The sequence below is a fragment of the Schistocerca serialis genome, chromosome 5 (assembly GCF_023864345.2).
Source record: "Schistocerca serialis cubense isolate TAMUIC-IGC-003099 chromosome 5, iqSchSeri2.2, whole genome shotgun sequence".
In the NCBI taxonomy this organism is placed as follows: domain Eukaryota; kingdom Metazoa; phylum Arthropoda; class Insecta; order Orthoptera; family Acrididae; genus Schistocerca; species Schistocerca serialis.
This window is the reverse complement of record NC_064642.1, coordinates 629,027,618-629,047,816: the sequence shown is the minus strand read 5'-3', so window position 1 is coordinate 629,047,816 and position 20,199 is coordinate 629,027,618. Positions and strand designations below refer to the sequence as shown.

The window sequence follows — 20,199 nt, the reverse complement described above, 5'->3', positions numbered from 1 at the left end:
GATAGAATTAGCTCAAGACTTCTGCAGCTAACCAATGTTAAGGTCTCTAATTTTGCAGGTCCATCTTTCACCCTTCTTTTATACAGAAGTCACCTGTGCTTCTTTCCCAGTCACTACAGACTTTGTGCTTGGCGAGCTATTTGCAATAAACACAAGTTAAGTAAAGGGTCAATGCTATAGATACTCTCTGTAAAGCCAAATGGGGAGTTCATCCAGACATAGTGACATATGCTTTCAACTCTTTCACTTGTTCATCTATGCCAGATTCCCATTTTTATATACTCCATACAGGAATCTATGCAATAGCCAAATAATGATATGTCTGTATGATCCTTCTGCACAAATTGTTTGTTAAACAAAAAATTTAAAACTTCAGCTTTCCTTTTGCTGTCTTCTATTGCTACACCAGGCTGGTTGACAAGTGACTGGACAGAGCCCTCCAACCTGCTCACTGTTTTCACATAGGCCCAAAATTTTCTTGGATTATCAGCTAGATCTTTTACTAAGGTATGATGGTGGAAGTTGTTGCATATTTCATGCATTAATCTCTTTAGATGCATAAATGTTTGCTAACTTTTGCCTGTCAACATTTCAATATTCAATTTTGAACCAAGACTCCAACAATCCCTGTTTCAACATCATTATCTGAATTTTGTTATTAATCCATGGTGAGTCTTTTGCATTCTTAATCCACTTACTAGGCATATACTTCTCCAGAGTGTAGTCCACATTTAAACATAGCCCATGATTCCTGTATGTCTGTAATATTGGAACTAAATTATGTCCATTAGTTGTACAAGTGCGACACTAAGAATTGCTTACCTGCCTTTTCCAGCATAAAAACTCTCCTAGACTTCTTGATAGATACATTAACTTTACTAACAATTAGAAATGATGATGGACCAGATGAAACCACCGTCAAAACCTCATAAAATTAAAAATTAATCAAGCTAAACCAAAACTCTTAGTTGTGAGTAAACAAAATATTATTGTCCAATGCTCACTTAACAATGAGCAGTTGGAGACATCAGATGGAAGATCAAAGGAGGATATTACAAGCCAAGCCAAACCAAACCAACCAGGAAAACTGCTTTTAAAAAGAGAAGAAACCTTTTTGCATCTGGCTGCATAGACAGACATTTCAGAAAAAGGCCTCTTCCAGATGTGTGATTGGAGCATACTGCAGTACAGAAGTGAAACGTGGACACTCGGAGAAGCAGATAAACACAAAAAATAGCCTTCAACATATGGTGATACAGCAAAATGCTAAAGATCTCCTGAGTGGACAAAGTGTCATATGAAGAGGTGCTCCACAGAGTGCAGTCATGTCTCATGAACCTTATCCAACACAGAATGGACACATGGATAAGCCATCAGCCGAGACACAATGGTGTCATTATAATATCATTGAAGGGATAGTAAAAGGGAAGGACACAAGATGCAGAACAAGACTGCATTACATCAACCAGATGATGGAGGATACCAGCTGCACCACCTATACTGCTCTCCAGAGGAAGGCTGAAGACAGAAAAGCATTGCAGTTTGCTGCAAGTCAACAGAATGGTTGCAGACCTGAGAAGAACTATCATTGCTAAGATGAATCATGATCACTAACTCTTGCCTCTACAGGCTCTGCCAATAGGATCAGGCCTGTTTGTTGCTGCAAGGTCTAAAATATTTGTACTTGATATTGTCGAACTAGCTGCCAAAGACAGTTTTCGTAAAATGTGTTTCTATCACCTACAGTGAAGCCATAGACATCGTAGTTTATACTTGGTAGGTTAAAGTCGTCTCCAACTAATATTGCATGATTGAGGTACATCTGTGCTATGAGCATGAACTTTCTTTGAATGATTCTACAACTGCTACGCCAGAATCGGGTGGCCGATAAAAACACACAATGCTTCACAGTCAGATTCAGTTTCGACCTCAATGGACATGATATTTTTTGTCAGTAGCAATGAACACTCCTCCTTCTGTGACATCTAATCTGTCTTTTTGATATAGATTCTATAACTCATTAAATATTTCAGAACTGTCTACTTCAGGTTTCATCTAGCTCTCTCCTCTGGAGGACAGTAAATTTTGACAGTGTAAGCATCTTTACTTTGTGCACGATTTGCTTTCCCTCTCTGCATGTCAACTGGCGAATATTAATAAAAGGATCTCAAATTAATACCTAAGAAAAAAATAAAAAAGTAAAAAAAGTTCATTTCACTCTGCTATCCGAGCAGCTGCTTCCTGTGTGTGTATGCTTCCCTGGCCTGTCTAGAAAAGTCCTACAATTCTCCACCCCATATTACAAGTCCACAAATCTGCAGCCAAGACCATCATAGCAACAGCGGAACCTTGGCTCCAAACCAAAGGAACCTGATCAATTCTGGATATGATACTGAAAATTGTGAGTTCTGTGCCAGCAACCTTTACTACTTCTGCCAGCCACCCATATCAACTGAGGATGGCCTCAGAACACAAGTGACAGCTGTAATTGGTGCTAACATAAGCCACAACTTGCAGATGACTGCACCCTGCTCCCCCTGTAGCTGCAGCAGTGAATCCTCCACATCTTGAATGAGACACCCAGGCAGACATATGGAGTTCACATTCGGTTTCTTTCCAGCCCTGGATGCTGTTTCCCTAAGGGGCTCCATAACTTGCCCGACACTGGAGCTCAGCCTGGGACGCTATTTCCATGAGGGGCTCCATAACATGCCTAACACTGGAGCTTCCGATAAATAGTACACCCCTCCCCCTTGTGTGCATGCTCAAACCCTGCTGGAAGAGCAGCTACTTGTCCACTCACCGGGTCCATGAGCAATTGCCACATACTCAGTCCCCACATTGACTCTCCACTCCCAGCAACATAGATGTGTCACAGTCCACAACTCCCACTGCCGTGTGGACAGATCTGCCATGTCACATATGCTGTGATGTGCATCATTAAACAAGTGACGCCTGAGGTGTCCAATGTAACATGCTATATTCTCCACCACTGTTACACGCTGAGCCTGCAGCTGTTGGTGAACTGTGGCATGTTCATCTTACATACACACATAACATGGAAATACCCTATCCATCCTACTACTACTAATTTAAGAATTACTCTATAAAAGCATATAGAATAGGGTAAGTATGTAACCTTTTTCCCTCCTGGTGTGTCACACAGGCTAGCGACTGATTGAGCCACCTCAAGTAGTCCCTGAGTGTTCAAAACAAGTGACAACTGGAGTACAGGCTGGGTAAATCTTCACTACAGTTACTAAAATGAGGGATTACATATCTTAAAAACACAAACACACAAGGAAGTTAAGAATTGCACTATAAAAGCACACAGAAAAAGCTAAATCAATAGCTTGCTATTCTCCTGGTGTGTTACAGAGGCTAGGTTATCAAATCCAGGAGTCTTAGAACCAATGGCGTCTGTATACAGAAATGAAGATAAAGGTGTCAAAGCGAAAAAAATAGAAACTTTTAAAAATCAAATGAGGTAGTTGTGTAGACCTGGCAATACAGGTACTGAAGGTAGTGTGATTCATGTCAGTAAGTAGATATTTAATCTGGATGTAATGGGTTTCTTACTTTTTTTTGTTACTATTTTTTCTGGATATGGGGTGCACTGGTGAACATGTACACTTTTTGGAAGTTAAACTATTTTTGTTTGGGAACTTACCAAAATATTAAAACAATTTTTACTACTACAGGGTGCAAGAAAAAAGGAATATGAATAGATTGTCTGGCATTCAATGCTAATATTGTGATATTGCTTGCATCATTAGAAGAGGCGGTTAAACAAAATATGCAACTACAGAGACAAGTGGCTAAATCAGGCTTACAGATCTCTATTGAGAACATGCAGTATGTGACAAACATCAAGGCAGGTCCGAAATGAATGGCAGTAGGATGGAAAATTGAGAAGGTGGGGATATTTAAATACCTAAGAGAATGGATAGAAACTGGGTTGACAGAAGAGGTAGAAATAGGTGCATGAATAAACAAAATGAATTTAGCGCACAAATTAAGTACGAACATCTACAATAAGAAGAATATTTCGATCGATGCAAAATTGAGATGTTTCTGCACTTAATGCTTATACTCAACAGAAACTGTTAACCTAGTAAGAATAGGAGCCATTAAAAGACTAGAAATGGTGGAACAAAAAATTCTCATGAGGATATTGGGACCTCAAAGAACAGAAGATGGTCAATTTAAAAGATGAGTGAACTAAAAGCTGTATACCAAGATAGAGAGACTCTCAGACATAATCAGAAAAATGAGGAACATATTCTTTGCAAGCTTTTAATCTAGAACTGGACATCAATTATTCACATTTTTAAGTGTTCTGCTGTTGCTTTCCCTGAAGAATTGGCTCCCATATCCCCAGTGCCATTCTGAAAACTGAAACAATCTACTGACTGTCCCTACAGATGTTCACAACTTGCATAAACCATTTATTTCATCTTTGGTAATCATTTTTGTCATTTAAATAGTTAAATATAACTGTTCTTTTTTTCTTTTACTGTTGTTGTTGTTTTTGCTTACATTTTTACTGCACAGTTTTGACAGCTTGGACACCTTTGAACCATTTCTGAGACATTTCTCATTGGCGTAAATTAGCCTCAATATATTTAAAGTCAGTGAGCTCCTTGTAACCAGCTATTGCTTCTGTAGTTCTTAATCATGGAAAGAGACAGGTGTTCCCCCACTGTATACAGTAATCCAATGTCTAAAGGTATCTTTAACATGCAATAATGAAATATATTCTCCCATAGACAAGCACTACACAAATCTTGTCTCATAATCACATGAGAAGTAGAAAATTGAAACTGCTATGATAAGAGGGAATGAGTCAGTGACATTAATACAAACACAAAATAGTCATAAGTTCAAAGCAAATCCATTGTCCTAAATGATGATGTATGTCAGTATAATGTAAGTAATAAAAGTCTCTAAAAATTTGAACTGCCTATTTGTGTCTGTAAAACAATACACTTTGACTTGGTTAAGTAACCAGCCCAATAAGGAATTTATCATAAAAATATACTTGTACAATTAAGTCATAATAATATTCATAATCTAGTTTAGACTTGACAACATTTCTTCTCTTTTTTTTCATTTTTCATTGATATGAACAACAATTAATGTGTACCTTCCTAAGAGATAAGAGCCACTAACTATGCTGACATTCTTACTTTTCTTTAATACAGAATGGTGGAGTATGTGTTGATGGAGTTAATGATTACACGTGCAAATGTCCAGGAGACTTCACAGGGAAATTCTGTGAAGTTGCTCCAATGGTTGCAATGATGTATCCAAAAACTTCACCATGTCAACACCATGACTGCAAAAATGGGATCTGCTTCCAACCAATGGACTCCAATGATTATGTATGCCGATGTGCACCTGGTTATACAGGTACAGTAAATAAAGACATGAGGATTGCACCAGCTGCTTTCGTAATGAAAATTGCAAGCAGTGATATAATGAACATTTTCCTATGCTTTCAGGGAAAAGATGTGAATACTTGACAAGTCTGAGTTTTGTGCACAATAATTCTTTTGTGGAGCTTGAGCCTCTCCGGACCAAACCAGAAGCAAATGTAACAATAGTATTTTCTACAGAACAAGAAAATGGCATTCTTTTGTATGATGGACAATCAGAACATCTGGCAGTAGAGCTGTTTAATGGAAGAATAAGAGTGAGCTATGATGTTGGAAACTACCCTGTGTCTACAATGTATAGGTGAGGTACAGTTCCACTAAATTATTGTCATAGCCTAGTAAATAACTGTGCAAAAGAATACAAATGTAAACTTTCACACTGCAGAGAGACTAGAGAGAAACATCCAGTGGTATATATGATTTCATAGTTTTCCTCCCACTTGTATAAAGTCTTCTTATCTATATAATTAAATACAATAACTGTAAACACAACTCGTCCTTGTAGCGATTCTGTGCTAATGCAGGTATATGCTCAAAATTCTAGCAACATTTTCTGTATGGGAATCTCAAATTGTTTGAGCATAAGGCTTATGATTACATGACATATGGAAGTTTGGATCAATCCTGCATGCATGCTCAGGTAGCCAAAGAGGTTAAGGTGACAGCTTGTATTGTTGTTGTTGTGGTCTTTAGTCCAGACACTGGTTTTATGCAGCTCTCCATGCTACTGTATCCTGTGCAAGCTTCTTCATCTCCCAGTACCTACTGCAACTTACATCCTTCTGAATCTGTTTAGTGTATTCATCTCTTGGTCTCCCTCTATGATTTTTACCCTCCAATACCAAATTGGTGATCCCTTGATGCCTCAGAATATGTCCTACCAATTGATCCCTTCTTCTAGTCAAGTTGTGCCACAAACTTCTCTTTTCCCCAACTCCTCATTAGTGGTCTACCCATCTAATCTTCAGCATTCTTCTGTAGCACCACATTTCGAAAGCTTCTATTCTCTTCTTGTCTAAGCTATTTGTCATCCACGTTTCACTTCCATACATGGCTACACTGCATACAAATACTTTCAGAAACAACTTCCTGACACTTAAATCTATACTCGATGTTAGCAAATTTCTCTTCTTCAGAAACGCTTTCTTTGCCATTGCCACTCTACATTTTATATCTTCTCTACTTCGACCATCATCAGTTATTTTGCTCCCCAAATAGCAAAACTCCTTTACTACTTTAAGAGTCTCATTTCCTAATCTAATTCCCGCAGCATCACCCGACTTAAATCGACTTCATTCCATTATCCTCGTTTTGCTTTTGTTGATGTTCATCTTATATCCTCCTTTCAAGACACTATCCATTCCGTTCAACTGCTCTTCCAAGTCCTTTGCTGTCTCTGACGGAATTACAATGTCATCCGCGAACCTCAAAGTTTTTATTTCTACTCCATGGATTTTAATACCTACTCTGAACTTTTCTTTTGTTTCCTTCACTGCTTGCTCAATATACAGATTGAATAGCATCGGGGAGAGGCTACAACCCTGTCTCACTCCCTTCCCAATCACTGCTTCCCTTTCGTGCCACTCAACTCTTATAACTGCCATTTGGTTTCGATACAAATTGTAAATAGCCTTTCGCTCTCTGTATTTTACCCCTGCCACCTTCAGAATTTGAAAGAGAGTATTCCAGTCAACATTGTCAAAAGCTTTCTCTAAGTCTACAAATGCTAGAAACGTAGGTTTGCCTTTCCTTAATCTAGCTTCTAAGATAAGTCGTAGGGTCAGTATTGCCTCATGTGTTCCAACATTTCTACGGAATCCAAAGTGATCTTCGCCTAGGTCGGCTTCTACTAGTTGTTCCATTCATCTGTAAAGAATTCGCGTTAGTATTTTGCAGCCGTGACTTATTAAACTGATAGTTCGGGAATTTTCACACCTGTCAACACCTGCTATCTTTGGGATTGGAATTATTATATTCTTCTTGAAGTCTGAGGGTATTTGGCTGTCTCATACATCTTGCTCACCAGATGGTAGAGTTTTGTCAGGACTGGCTCTCCCAAGGCCATCAGTAGTTCTAATGGAATTTTGTCTACTCCCGGGGCCTTGTTTCGACTCAGGTCTTTCAGTGCCCTGTCAAACTCTTCACGCAGTATCATATCTCCCATTTCATCTTCATCTACATCCTCTTCCATTTCCATAATATTGTCCTCAAGTACATCACCCTTGTATAGACCCTCTATATACTCCTTCCACCTTTATGCTTTCCCTTCTTTGCTTAGAACTGGGTTTCCATCTGAGCTCTTAATATTCATACAAGTGGTCCTCTTTTCTCCGAAGGTCTCTTTAATTTTCCTGTAGGCAGTATCTATCTTACCCCTAGTGAGATAAGCCTCTACATCCTTACATTTATCCTCTAGTCATTCCTGCTTAGCCATTTTGCACTTCCTGTCGATCTCATTTTTGAGACGTTTGTATTCTTTTTTGCCTGCTTCATTTACTGCATTTTTATATTTTCTCCTTTCATCAATTAAATTCAATATTTCTTCTGTTACCCAAGGATTTCTGCTAGCCCTTGTCTTTTTACCTACTTGATCCTCTGCTGCCTTCACTACCTCATCCCTCAAAGCTACCCATTCTTCTTCCACTGTATTTCTTTCCCCCATTCCTGCCATTTGTTCCCTTATGCTCTCCCTGAAACTCTGTACAACCTCTGGTTTAGTCAGTTTATCCATGTCCCATCTCCTTAAATTCCCACCTTTTTGCAGTTTCTTCAGTTTTAATCTACAGTTCATAACCAATAGATTGTGGTCAGAGTCCACATCTGCCCCTGGAAATGTCTTAAAATTTAAAACCTGGTTCCTAAATCTCTGTCTTACCATTATATAATCTATCTCAAATCTGTCAGTATCTCCAGGCTTCTTCCATGTATACAACCTTCTTTTATGATTCTTGAACCAAGTGTTAGCTATGATTAAGTTGTGCTCTGTGCAAAATTCTACCAGGCGGCTTCCTCTTTCATTTCTTAGCCCCAATCCATATTCATCTACTACGTTTCCTTCTCTCCCTTTTCCTACTACCGAATTCCAGTCACCCATGACTATTAAATTTTCGTCTCCCTTCACTATCTGAATAATTTCTTTTATTTCGTCATACATTTATTCAATTTCTTCGTCATCTGCAGAGCTAGTTGGCATATAAACTTGTACAACTGTGGTAGGCGTGGGCTTTGTGTTATCTTGGCCACAATGATGCGTTCACTATGCAGTTTGTAGTAGCTTACCCGCATTCCTATTTTCCTATTCATTATTAAACCTACTCCTGCATTACCCCTATTTGACTTTGTATTTATAACCCTGTAGTCACCTGACCAGAAGTCTTGTTCCTCCTGCCACCAAACTTCACTAATTCCCACTATATCTATCCATTTCTCTTTTTAAATTTTCTAACCTACCTGCCCGATTAAGGGATCTGACATTCCATGCTCCGAACCGTAGAACGCCAGTTTTGTTTCTCCTGGTAACGACGTCCTCCTGAGTAGTCCCCGCCCGGAGATCCGAATGGGGGACTATTTTACCTCCAGAATATTTTACCCAAGAGGATGCCATCATCATTAACCATACAGTAAAGCTGCATGCCCTCAGGAAAAATCATGGCTGTAGTTTCCCCTTGCTTTCAACCGTTCGCAGTACCAGCACAGCGAGGCTGTTTCGGTTATTGTTACAAGGCCAGATGAGTCAATCATCCAGACTGTTGCCCCTGCAACTACTGAAAAGGCTGCTGCCCCTCTTCAGGAACCACGCGTTTGTCTGGCCTCTCAATAGATACCCCTCCGTTGTGGTTGCACCTATCTGTATCGCTGAGGCACGCAAGCCTCCCCACCTACGGCAAGGTCCATGGTTCATGCTGAGTATCCTCATTGAACTTAGATGTGACAATAACATTAAACATGTTACTTTACATAATCCTGTCACATCAAGGAAATAAGTATACATATGTGTATCTTAATATTTTCAATCAATTAACGAACAGACCTATGACAAAGGCAATTCAAGATTCTTCCACTTTTCGCAATGTAAAAGACACACAATGATGTATTTAAAGTGATTTGTCACCATCCTCTTCTCCCTGTTTTTTGTCAATACCAAGTACGGGGGATTGAGGCACCATATTCTCTCATGTGGTAGCAATGAAATGACAGTTAACTTCCAGCCATAAGTCATGATTTAATTCATTCAGTATGCACTATTCAAAAGATAATTATCATGATTCTCTTCAGGTACATCCCCACAATATACTAAACAGATAAAAGATAGCCATTTACCCTCATTGTAATAACAGGTTCACCAGCATTATGTAAGTCTTGTGGAACACATTTACTGACATTCAGTGTTTTTAAAAATGCCATAACTCTTTTTACCACCCCTCAGAACAATTTTTACTTTTTTGCACTTTTGATGTAATATTTACTGCATCTCACCTATCTCCTAAAGCTGTTCATTAAATAAAAATTTCTGCCTACAGGTAAATTTCCTTCAGTCTACTTTTTTAAATTTCTTTTCAACCATTATACAAATGACTTTTTAATAAAAAGTTTTGAACAAGAAAACTGCTTTAAGTGTTCTGTGATTATAAGCAGTACATCGAATTACTTTCACTCAGGTACACAGAAAAGTTGTGCAATTTGTTCTAATGATCAGTGCAATAATAAAAAAAGATTATGACAAATATCAAACTTTACTAAACCTTGCAACAAGATGATACTATTACTCTGCAGATAATCCTAAATGATTTTGTCAGTGAAGTTTGCAGAACTAGCCTGCATTCTTATACAAATATAAAAGTTTTTGCATCTCATGAGATGATAAAAATTCTTCACAACCTTAAATGCCTTGCTTATCTTGCTGTTTATTTGCTTATTTGCTATTACAGTTTTACAGAGGTTAAATATTTTAACATCTCTTTTGTTAAAAATCTGGCCCTTAGAGCTGCCACTCATGCTTATTATTTTTTAAAATGATCTTTCTGCCTTCATTCCCACATAAATTTACAATGAATAAAAGTTTTGTTAAAAGAAATCATAACATTCTGATATGCTAGTTTCATGATTCTTCCATAGTTTGGAAAGTATTGTGTCAGTCAGTTCTACCAGAGACATGCAGCAAAACAATTTTTATGGCCATTCTCTGTCTCATGAATTATTTATAACAGTGCTCTGCAAACAGTAATGATGACCTGTACACCACAATATTTTCTTTCAGCTTTGAAATGGTATCTGATGGTAAATACCACACAGCTGAACTGCTTGCTATCAAGAAAAATTTTACATTAAGAGTAGACAGAGGCCTTGCTCGTAGCATAATCAATGAAGGTGAACATGAATATTTGCGACTTACTTCACCTCTGTACATTGGAGGAATTCCTCCAGAACCTGGTGAAGAAGCTTTTACACATTGGCATCTCCGCAATCTGACAAGTTTCAATGGTAAGTTCTCTTACACTAATGTCTCTGGGTCGAACAACTTTAAAAATCAGAAAAATAGATGAAATTGTTATTTCCAGGTTGCATGAGAGAACTCTGGATAAACCATAAGCCAGTTGACTTTGTTAATGCTGCTCGTCAGCAGAAAGTAAATCCTGGTTGCTCTTTGATGCAAGAAGAGCCAGTTGAGGATAGGGGTCTAGCTGATGACGACGATGATGAAGAGAGTGAGGAAGATGAAGTGGATGCCTGCCTGAATAATCAATGTCGTAGAGGTAGCAAATGTATTCCAAAGAAGAATGGCGAGTATACATGTCGTTGTCGACCAGGTTGGGGTGGTCGTTACTGTGAACAAGGTGAGCTGCCTCAAGCTGTTACTGGTGAGTGGAAGAGATTAACACAAATTAACAATCTGAGCACTAGTAATTATTGCATGATTTTGACATGATGGAGTAATGATGAAAGTAATGCAGCCCTGAAGGTAAGTTGTAACGTGTGTGTGTGTGTGTGTGTGTGTGTGTGTGTGTGTGTGTGCGCGCGCTTTTTACCAAAGTAATTACTGATAACTCAGAATATTTTGATAACTGTTACACCCAAATTCTCCATCGAGAAAAGGTGAAAAATTGTGTGCAATTAAAAAAAGAGAGAACTGCTTCTGGCAGTAACAACAAAGACACAAAACTTCATAACGAGATGGAGAGATGACTCTGTATCTGGTAATATCCTTCAGATCCCCAACATATTCTCCCGCTGACATTTGACTCACAATCTCATGAAAAATGTGACAACTGTACAAGACAGACACAATGTAATATTAAGACCCTGAAAAGCTTCTTCATCTGCTTTATCACTTGCCAAGTTCTTGTCATTTCACGAATGATCTGGTGTCTAATTGAATGAAGCTTCCTTCACTGCATTTGTTATGAAGATGGGTGCCTTGGACACTAAGTACCATTTTACGAATGATCTGCACAGCACCAATCAACACAGACCAGTGTGGGAGTTCCCATTTTCAATCACATTTTATCTACTGCAGCAATGTCATAGTTCATGAAGTTATGCAGAAAACATGCTAAATTTATTGGAGAACAGTACACTGTCAACAAGAGTAAGGGGAATAACTGAAAAATTAATGGAGAGCACATACTTGAAATCAGCATAGTTTTGAAATCATAATGACAAATTAAAATGCATGTCTCCAACTAACAAATCAGAGAAAGCAAATTAGGTGTAATAAAATAACAAAAAAATTCCAGTAATTTAATACCAAAGTATTTAATCTCTTAGTGGACCTCACTATATGAACCAATTTTTAACACTTATCTGGCTTACAATCAATAAACAATGTGAGAAAGTCTCCCAAATATTCTCCACATTTCTCACAGATATGACAGCACAACTACAAGTTCTTGGCCTGCCAAGAGATGACATCTACATCAAGAACTCCGTTTCTTCCTGCACTGACTCCAGAATTGATTATGGTTCTCAGCCAAGTGTAGACTTGAATAGGCTTCAAAGGTCCTGTGACAAGCTAGGTTGCAACTTCCTATACTTTCACCAAAGAGTTCAGAACTAAAGAGCCCCCTGAATGGCTCAGGAGTGTACTACACTTAACAGGCTCCTACCAACGTAGCAGATTGTATGTGGGGTGCACACAAGGGTTTTTAAATTAGACAACTCTGCATCCAGTCCAGATAATAATAACTGTACAGGAACACTGAATTATTGGTGTACGATCCACAGATATGCCCCTCCCCCCCCCCCCCCCCCCCCCCCGCTCCCCCCCCCCCCCACACACACACACACAGATGAGACAATTAAATTCCTAGTGATCAATTGGCAATATATTTTTTGCCTGTGTTTTAAGTGTTCCTAAACTGCAATGCAGCTCTCTTGGGAAGCAGAAAGCTGGCTAAAAACTGACACTGACAGAGGTGAGATTTTTGCAGTACACAAAAGTGTACATTGAGAGGGTAGAGAACAGGAAATGGGTGTGGTGTATTTGTAACACTAAGAATGAAATTCAAATTTACCAAGATACAAATTCAATCTGCATGTGAGATTTTTTTAGCAAGGCTCACTGGTAATTATTTGTATTAACCTATAATTGGCTCTTTCTATTGACCACCAGACTCACCTCCAGGTACAACCGAAAGCTTTGGGCAACTTAGGTACTAGCAGACTGAAGTTTCCCCTGATCATACTGTCATTACTGGAGGAGAATTTAATCTTCAAACAATCAACTGAGATAATTAGTTTTATAAGTGGTAGTCTTGACAAGAGAGCCTACAGAATGTCGGAAGAGCAAACCAAAGACTGCAATTCATTGGCAGAACACTTAGAAGGTGCAACAGATCTGATAAAGAGACTGCTTACACTACACTTGTCTGCCCTATTCTGGAGTATTGCTGTGCGGTGTGAAATCCTTATCAGGTGGGACTGACGGGTGATATTGAAAAAGTTCAAAGAAGGGGGCTCATTTTGATTATCATGAAATAGGAGAGATAGTGCCACAGACATGATACGTGAATTGGAGTGGCAATCACTAAAACAAAGGCGTTTTTCGTTGCGACAGTATCTTCTCATGAAATTTCAATCACTAGTTTTCTCCTCATGGAACAATTGGTGGTGGGAGAGGGCCTGCAAGATATACACTCTGTAAAGAAACTTCTAAAGAGCTGCAACTACAGCATAATAGTTGTGAAGAAAAATATATGTCAAGTGAGATATTTTTGGTTGTTAACAATTACTATAGCAGAAACTTATTGAAAGATCCCTAACAGAACCCAAAGAAATTTTACTCATATGTAAAAACTGTCAGTTAGTGCTCACTTATGAATTACGTGGGCACTGAAATTGGAGGTACCACAGCAAAAGCAAAAAGATGAACTCAATTTTCAAATGTTCCTTTACAAAGCAAAATCCAGGTGTGCTGTGCCAGTTTAATTCTCACGTTACTGCACAGGGGAGTGATTTAAATACTAGTACCAGTGGCATAAAGAAACTGCTGAAATCGCTAAAACTGAACAAGGCCCCAGCACATGATGGAATCTCTATCAGATACTATACATAATTTACAGCTGGATAGCCCTTCTTTAACCATAAATATGTATTATAAATAAAAAAAAAGTGTCAAGTAGCCGGAAGAATGCCTGGGTCATGCCTGTCTACAAAGAAGATTACTTACAAAACATTTAAGAGATTCATCCTAGAATATTGTTGAAGTAAGACTAACGGGATACTGAATATACACAGAAATGGGCAACTTAAATGGTCACAGCTTTGCTAGACTCATAGCAGGGTGCAACAGAAATGCTGAAAATCCTAAGCTGGCACAATTATTGTGTGACAACCTACTTATAAATATTCAAAAAACGACAACTAAGCGCACGTTACAGAATCCTACTTGTCACTGCCTTAGGGAGAGGCATTTAAGCAGTCATTCTTCAAATGGCTCTGAGCACTAAGGGACTTAACTTCTGAGGTCATCAGTCCCCTAGAACTTAGAACTACTTAAACCTAACTAACCTAAGGACATCACACACATCCATGCCCAAGGCAGGATTCGAACCTGCGACCATAGCGGTCGCGCGATTCCAGACCGAAGCGCCTAGAACTGCTCGGCCACTCTGGCCAGCAGTCATTCTTCCGCCGCACTATACGAAAAGAACAGGAAGAAATTTTAATGTGTGGTACAATCAGAAGTACCCTAAGCCATATATTTCACAGTGGTTTGCTGAGTATTAATGTATATATTGTATAAATAAGGCTTCAATTTCTTCTGCAAAATAAGTTTTGTTGTATGTTAATTATGCTGTGCAGTTTTTTATTCAAATGTATAAATTGGAAAACTGTGCTGTCATAATCCTTTTGTTTTTGATTGTTCAGCACCAGCAGAATTCGTTTTTCTCTTAGCAATGGGAGTCATTCCCGACTGTTCAATAGGTACATTAAGTGACTGGACAACATCTCAATTAGTTATCAGATCTGTATCACTGTAGAATAATGTTTCTGACTGAGAATGATTACGTTCGGCATTTTTGTCACTTAGGGACTGTGCATTTTTTTAAATAGTAATTTCCTTCCAACATATATCACAGATTCTTAAACCACTGACAGTTTGTGGGTACAGTTCAGGCATCCCAGATGTGATGTTTCTGAGCTTTCTGCTGTCTCGAAAAAAGTGATTTGTTTTCTGTAACACATTGCAACTCTATATTCTCAGTTTGTCTGCTTCCATCTTGAGGGGGGAAAAAAACATTCAAACACACGAAATGTTAAGGTACAAAATCACTTGTTTACAATTAGCCAGTAAGTATAACATTTTCATGATTGATTTTAGGTCACTTTATAGTTTCCAATAACATCTTGTTTTACTGAAGCACTACACATTTGACCTAAACAATAAGTAATCTTTAATACCAGTTCAGAAGTAATTAACTTATTACACACAGCCAACTCAGAATACGTTCACTCAGGAAGGGCTCCACTCGCTCTATGACAGTGAGTATACAGTCGAATTATTAGAAATAGAGCTTCTGTCTTCATTTTTTTTTTACTAATGAAGAAATTATCATCCCAAATTTATATTTTGGCCTGATTTACAACACTACTTGTTGCTCATGGAATAAATTTGGAAATTTTAAAATATGTATTTTCTGAAAAAATTAAACTTCTAAATTTGTTCCAAAAAGAATTTTCTTATATGAACTTTTATATTATTGTATGTCCGCCCCAACAGCTGAGTGGTCAGCACAGTGGTCTGTCACACCAAGAGGCCCGGGTTCAATTCGGAGATTTTCCCTGTTCAGGGACTGGGTGTTGTGTTGTCCTCCTTATCATTTCATCATCAGTGGAAGGCAACGGGAAACCACCACTGGAATCACTTCCATAAAAGCTCATGAGGTGGACCTCTCTGACGAGGCTTCCGCCATGACAGGACCTGCTGTAAGGCAGAACGCACAAAGGGTGTGAAAAATGCTGTACAATGGTATTCGCCATAGGTCTTTAGCTCAGTTAGGAAAACTTCTATAGCAGTTCTAAAAACTGCTGTTCACTGTTTTTACTCCTTTATGATAACTTTACAGCTCTGTAATTCAGAAACAAGTTTCCATATCTGAGTAACATTTCCTAATTCTCGAAGTCTAAACCAACAGTACATCTGAAACAAATTTCAAGAAAATCTGAGATGGCGAGGTTTCGGCCATGAGCTGATTTCACATGGAATAATCCCTATTCAGATACTCTCAATTTCAGTTAATACTTCTGGACTGAGAGGCTGTGGTAGATATATAAAATTCCTCCCTAATGTTTTGTCTCCAACTGTAGGAGAAATCTTTGGAGGTAAAATAGCAATTGCAACAAGGGGTCAAGGAGCCCTTTAATTTATAGAGCTTTATGATTTTGGGGGCACTTCACCCCTTGTTCCCACAGTCAGAGACGAAACACTAGTTAATAGTTATAAAGTACACACCAATCAGCACTGTGAACTGACTCATTCCATCACCAAATAGGTCACATTATCTCACAAAACCTGACAAATACATTTTATACCATGAATAATGTGGAGGTCACTTAAACAGTGAAACTTGAGCCTCCACCATCATGTGACAGCAAGGAAAGTTGAATGGATAGCTGAAGTGGTCAAGGTGACTGCTCGTGATAAGTGGGAAACCAAGGTTTGAGTCCCCACTCAGCACAAACATTCATATGTCACTATTGGATCTGTACCTAATAGAGCTGATGTCATGGAATTTACACTCCTATTAGCCACGGTTCGTACTTTTAACTTCTAATGCTCCTCCCGTCCTTCATCATTTCTGCGTTTGTTCCTTTTGTTCAGCCATATATGCTAGTATAATGAGAGAGAGAGAGAGAGAGAGAGAGAGAGAGAGAGAGAGAGAGAGAGAGAGATGGGAGTTCAAATTGCAAAGCAAAGAATCATGTCTACTTTCAACATTCCTGTCTGCCTCTCAGCACTTTATTTTTTAAGGTGAGTGGTGGCTTCGTTGCTTACATTTCATTCAGAACTTTACATTATTAAATCATTGTAAACTGCATGATTACACAGAAAGTTACTACAGGCTTGAAATAATACATAATGTTTTACTGTGTGCCGTCCCAAGTCCCTTCTTTGCTTTTACACCCGAAACTTCCGCAATGTAAATTTACTTCTTAAAAATACAGGCAAGGTGGATGTGCACATTTATTCATTTAATAATGTGGCAGACATCATTTAACATTCTACATGATGTTTCTGAATTATATAACACTACTTCTGTAAGTACCAATTTGCAGAAGAAGTGCTTTGCACTTTTCATTGCTTCAGTAAAGGAAGTAAGATTGGGGTTAACTGTCCCATCAACTATATTCTTTATTATGTGCTTGCTGTTCTAATTTATATCAATACTCCATTTTGAATGCATGAAGCACGCTTTAAATAATGGTTAACACTTGCTTTTCATTAAAATACCATCTTTATGGTGTCTGCTTCACTTCATGTTCTAGTATACTGGACATACCTGAATAGGTAATTGATAATGACAGGCAAATTACTTGAAATTTGGTGCTCGGTTTTCAGGAAACATTTGAGTGATGCACTGCTTGTCAGCGCAAAGGAAAACAAAATGTGTCTTCACATATGTTTTCATATTTGATAAGATTTTGTACAAGTATATTTGTGCCATTGCACTGAAGTATTCAGGCAATTTTCCCATGTTTCTGGATATAGTTCTTATGTTAAAAAACAGAATTTACAATAAGAAGCTAATAAATTTATCCTTATCCACAACTTCCAGCTCCAACCTGTCGGAAAGAGCAAACTCGAGAGTATTACACCGAGAATGGCTGCAGGTCACGCAAGCCTGTGAAACTTGCCAAATGTGAGGGCACTTGCGGCTACAATTGCTGTCGTGCAAGGAAAACAAAGCGGCGCAAAGTTCGCCTAATATGCAACGATGGAACACGCTATACAACGGATGTTGATATTGTGCGAAAGTGCGCCTGCACAAGGAAGTGCTACTGACTATCCGGCCCCTCCTACACTCAACATGTAGCCCTGCCTGCGCAACACGACACAGTCGACTCTACCACACAACGGTCATTCACCTCTCATCCTGAGGAAAGTTATACTATGTGCATCATCAAAATTGCTATTTTCTATTTTGTAAATATTTCCATCTTCAGTGCACTATTTATTATTATTTCATGGTCTCTCTGTATTTGTTTATTTCTATTGCTCCCATAATGCCTACAAATACTTTCCTTACTGATGCAACCTCATCTAAAGACAATGAATTTGAACTTTTTGTGTGGTCATAATAGGACTAAGTTGTTTTATTTATATTTTGTGTCGTCTGCTTGCGTATGGATGGAGATAGGAGGGGCCTCGAAATCGAGATGAGCTGACAGCTTAATCAGAAGATGTGGCTCAGTGCATAGTTTCTCCCCTGTTTAATAAAATACTGTATATACAACAAACATTTTCTGCAGGATTTCATGAAATCACAAATCATTAAACCCAAAATGGACTTTGTATGTACCTGTCATTTTGCAGTGCCCGTGCAGCATTTTATTTTATTATTTGTGTTACACTGAATCTGTAACATGTACATTAGGGTATTGGAAGATGAAACTCGTCGTGTTGTGCATATTAGTTTCTTTGTTTAGTGTTTTCAAATGAAAGACTTGTATTTATGTAAAGAATGACCTGTACAATTTAACCTACAGCTTTCAATTTGCTGTCATGTTACCACACAAATGTGTAATACAGACATAACAGATTCACACGGATGATAGTTTTAATACATGTGATTATATTTATTATGACACAGTTCATTTTTATGTAAATAAATGAAGCTTATTAGACATTAGAAAATACTTTCTATATGGACACTGGCTGCTGATAGATTATCATCAGTGAAAGAGCTTGTGCTTATTGTTAATTATCATGTATACAGTATTTGATGTCCTAATTTAAAAATAGTGAGCTGTAATATTTTTTGTTTGATTGCTATATTTCTCTGAAATGGAGGATAAGCTTTCCATTATACTGTATAATGTTTCATGAGAACTACCATGTACTGCATTTTACACTGACATCTTGACTGCTGGTAATGTTCAACACTGGAGGTTTGTAATTACCGAGTGTTCTTGCTAACATGTAATACATATTACCAACTAGTGTCTGAATCTCTTTTGACCAAACTGTTGTAGAAAACAAGAATTGTATAATTTTTAAATATACCTCCTAAGACTTCCTGTACACCAAATATGTTTAAAGTGTTGTAAATAAAAGTCACAACTAATAATTTCTCTTCTTATGAGTCTCTATACTAAACAGATAGTGTTAACTTTGAATAATGAGGCTGTCCATGAATTACACTGCAGTATAGGTAAGGGGAATATGTAGCCTTCTAAAATGATAAAACAGGGCAAGAAGAAAGCGAGGCATAATTAGGTATGGCATCACAGAAGCTTCATATAATATTAAATTTTATTTACGTCCCCTTGTTTCAAATAGCAATTGTGTCTAAAAAATTGTTTCTCAGAATTATTAAGGCCAGGGAAAGGAGGTATCTCATTGAGGCCTATCTGTGAAACAGTGGACACAGTATTATCCCAGGCTCACTAGAAACAACTTGTACAACATGCATGCTAAAGTGATTCATTTCTCGTATTTCAGTAGGCATAGTGTTTTCGGATATGATGCATTTTGTAGCGAGCAAGCGTGTAATGCAGCTGCTAATACTGGATATTTCAGAAAGAATGGTCAACAGTTGTAATCTGGTAGCTACGCAATCAATCAGTAAAGAAAAACTGGTACTGTATAAATGGCCAAGAACTAGAGTTTAAGATGACTGCCGTTTTCTGCATTGTGAATGTGTTCTGTGTCGGTGACAAGTGTTTGTAATGCTTAGTTTCTGAAACACACATTATTATGTGAAATTTCCATCTTAAATGGTTACAGCATTGTCTTTTACCTAACTTTCAGGACTATCATAAATATTTCGATACTCTGGGGAGAGGGAGGGGGGGGGGGGGGCGGACAGTGTGAGTTAATTTATGGACAGACCCAAACTGGTTTCTACAACATTTCATAGGACTTCTTCAAAAATTAAGCTGCTTGTGACAACATATTTCCCAAATGTTATAGCGTGCATAAAAATATTTATAAAAATATATATACTGCTCCAAATGTAAGGATTTCACTTAACAGGGGCACAGAAAATTCTGCTCATCAAAGTTCTCAGCGATGGTCAGACATACGATTCCTTTTGGCACT

At 38.1% G+C, this 20,199-nt stretch overlaps 1 protein-coding gene across 6 annotated transcripts in view; it reads left to right on the top strand.

Annotated features, from left to right (window-relative positions):
* Positions 1-19,206, top strand: part of LOC126480767 (protein slit) — an 834,741-nt gene extending 815,535 nt beyond the window's left edge. For 5 of the 6 annotated variants that reach the window (XM_050104062.1, XM_050104058.1, XM_050104061.1 and 2 more), the window contains 5 exons: positions 5,205-5,412; positions 5,505-5,739; positions 10,696-10,919; positions 10,997-11,296; positions 17,714-19,206. In XM_050104062.1, the coding sequence (XP_049960019.1) occupies positions 5,205-5,412; positions 5,505-5,739; positions 10,696-10,919; positions 10,997-11,296; positions 17,714-17,940 (1,194 nt within the window). In that variant the 3' untranslated portion in view covers positions 17,941-19,206. The remainder of the gene's footprint in view (positions 1-5,204; positions 5,413-5,504; positions 5,740-10,695; positions 10,920-10,996; positions 11,297-17,713) is intronic. The other variant, XM_050104063.1, reaches the window with a different exon arrangement.
* The last annotated feature ends 993 nt before the right edge of the window (positions 19,207-20,199 follow it).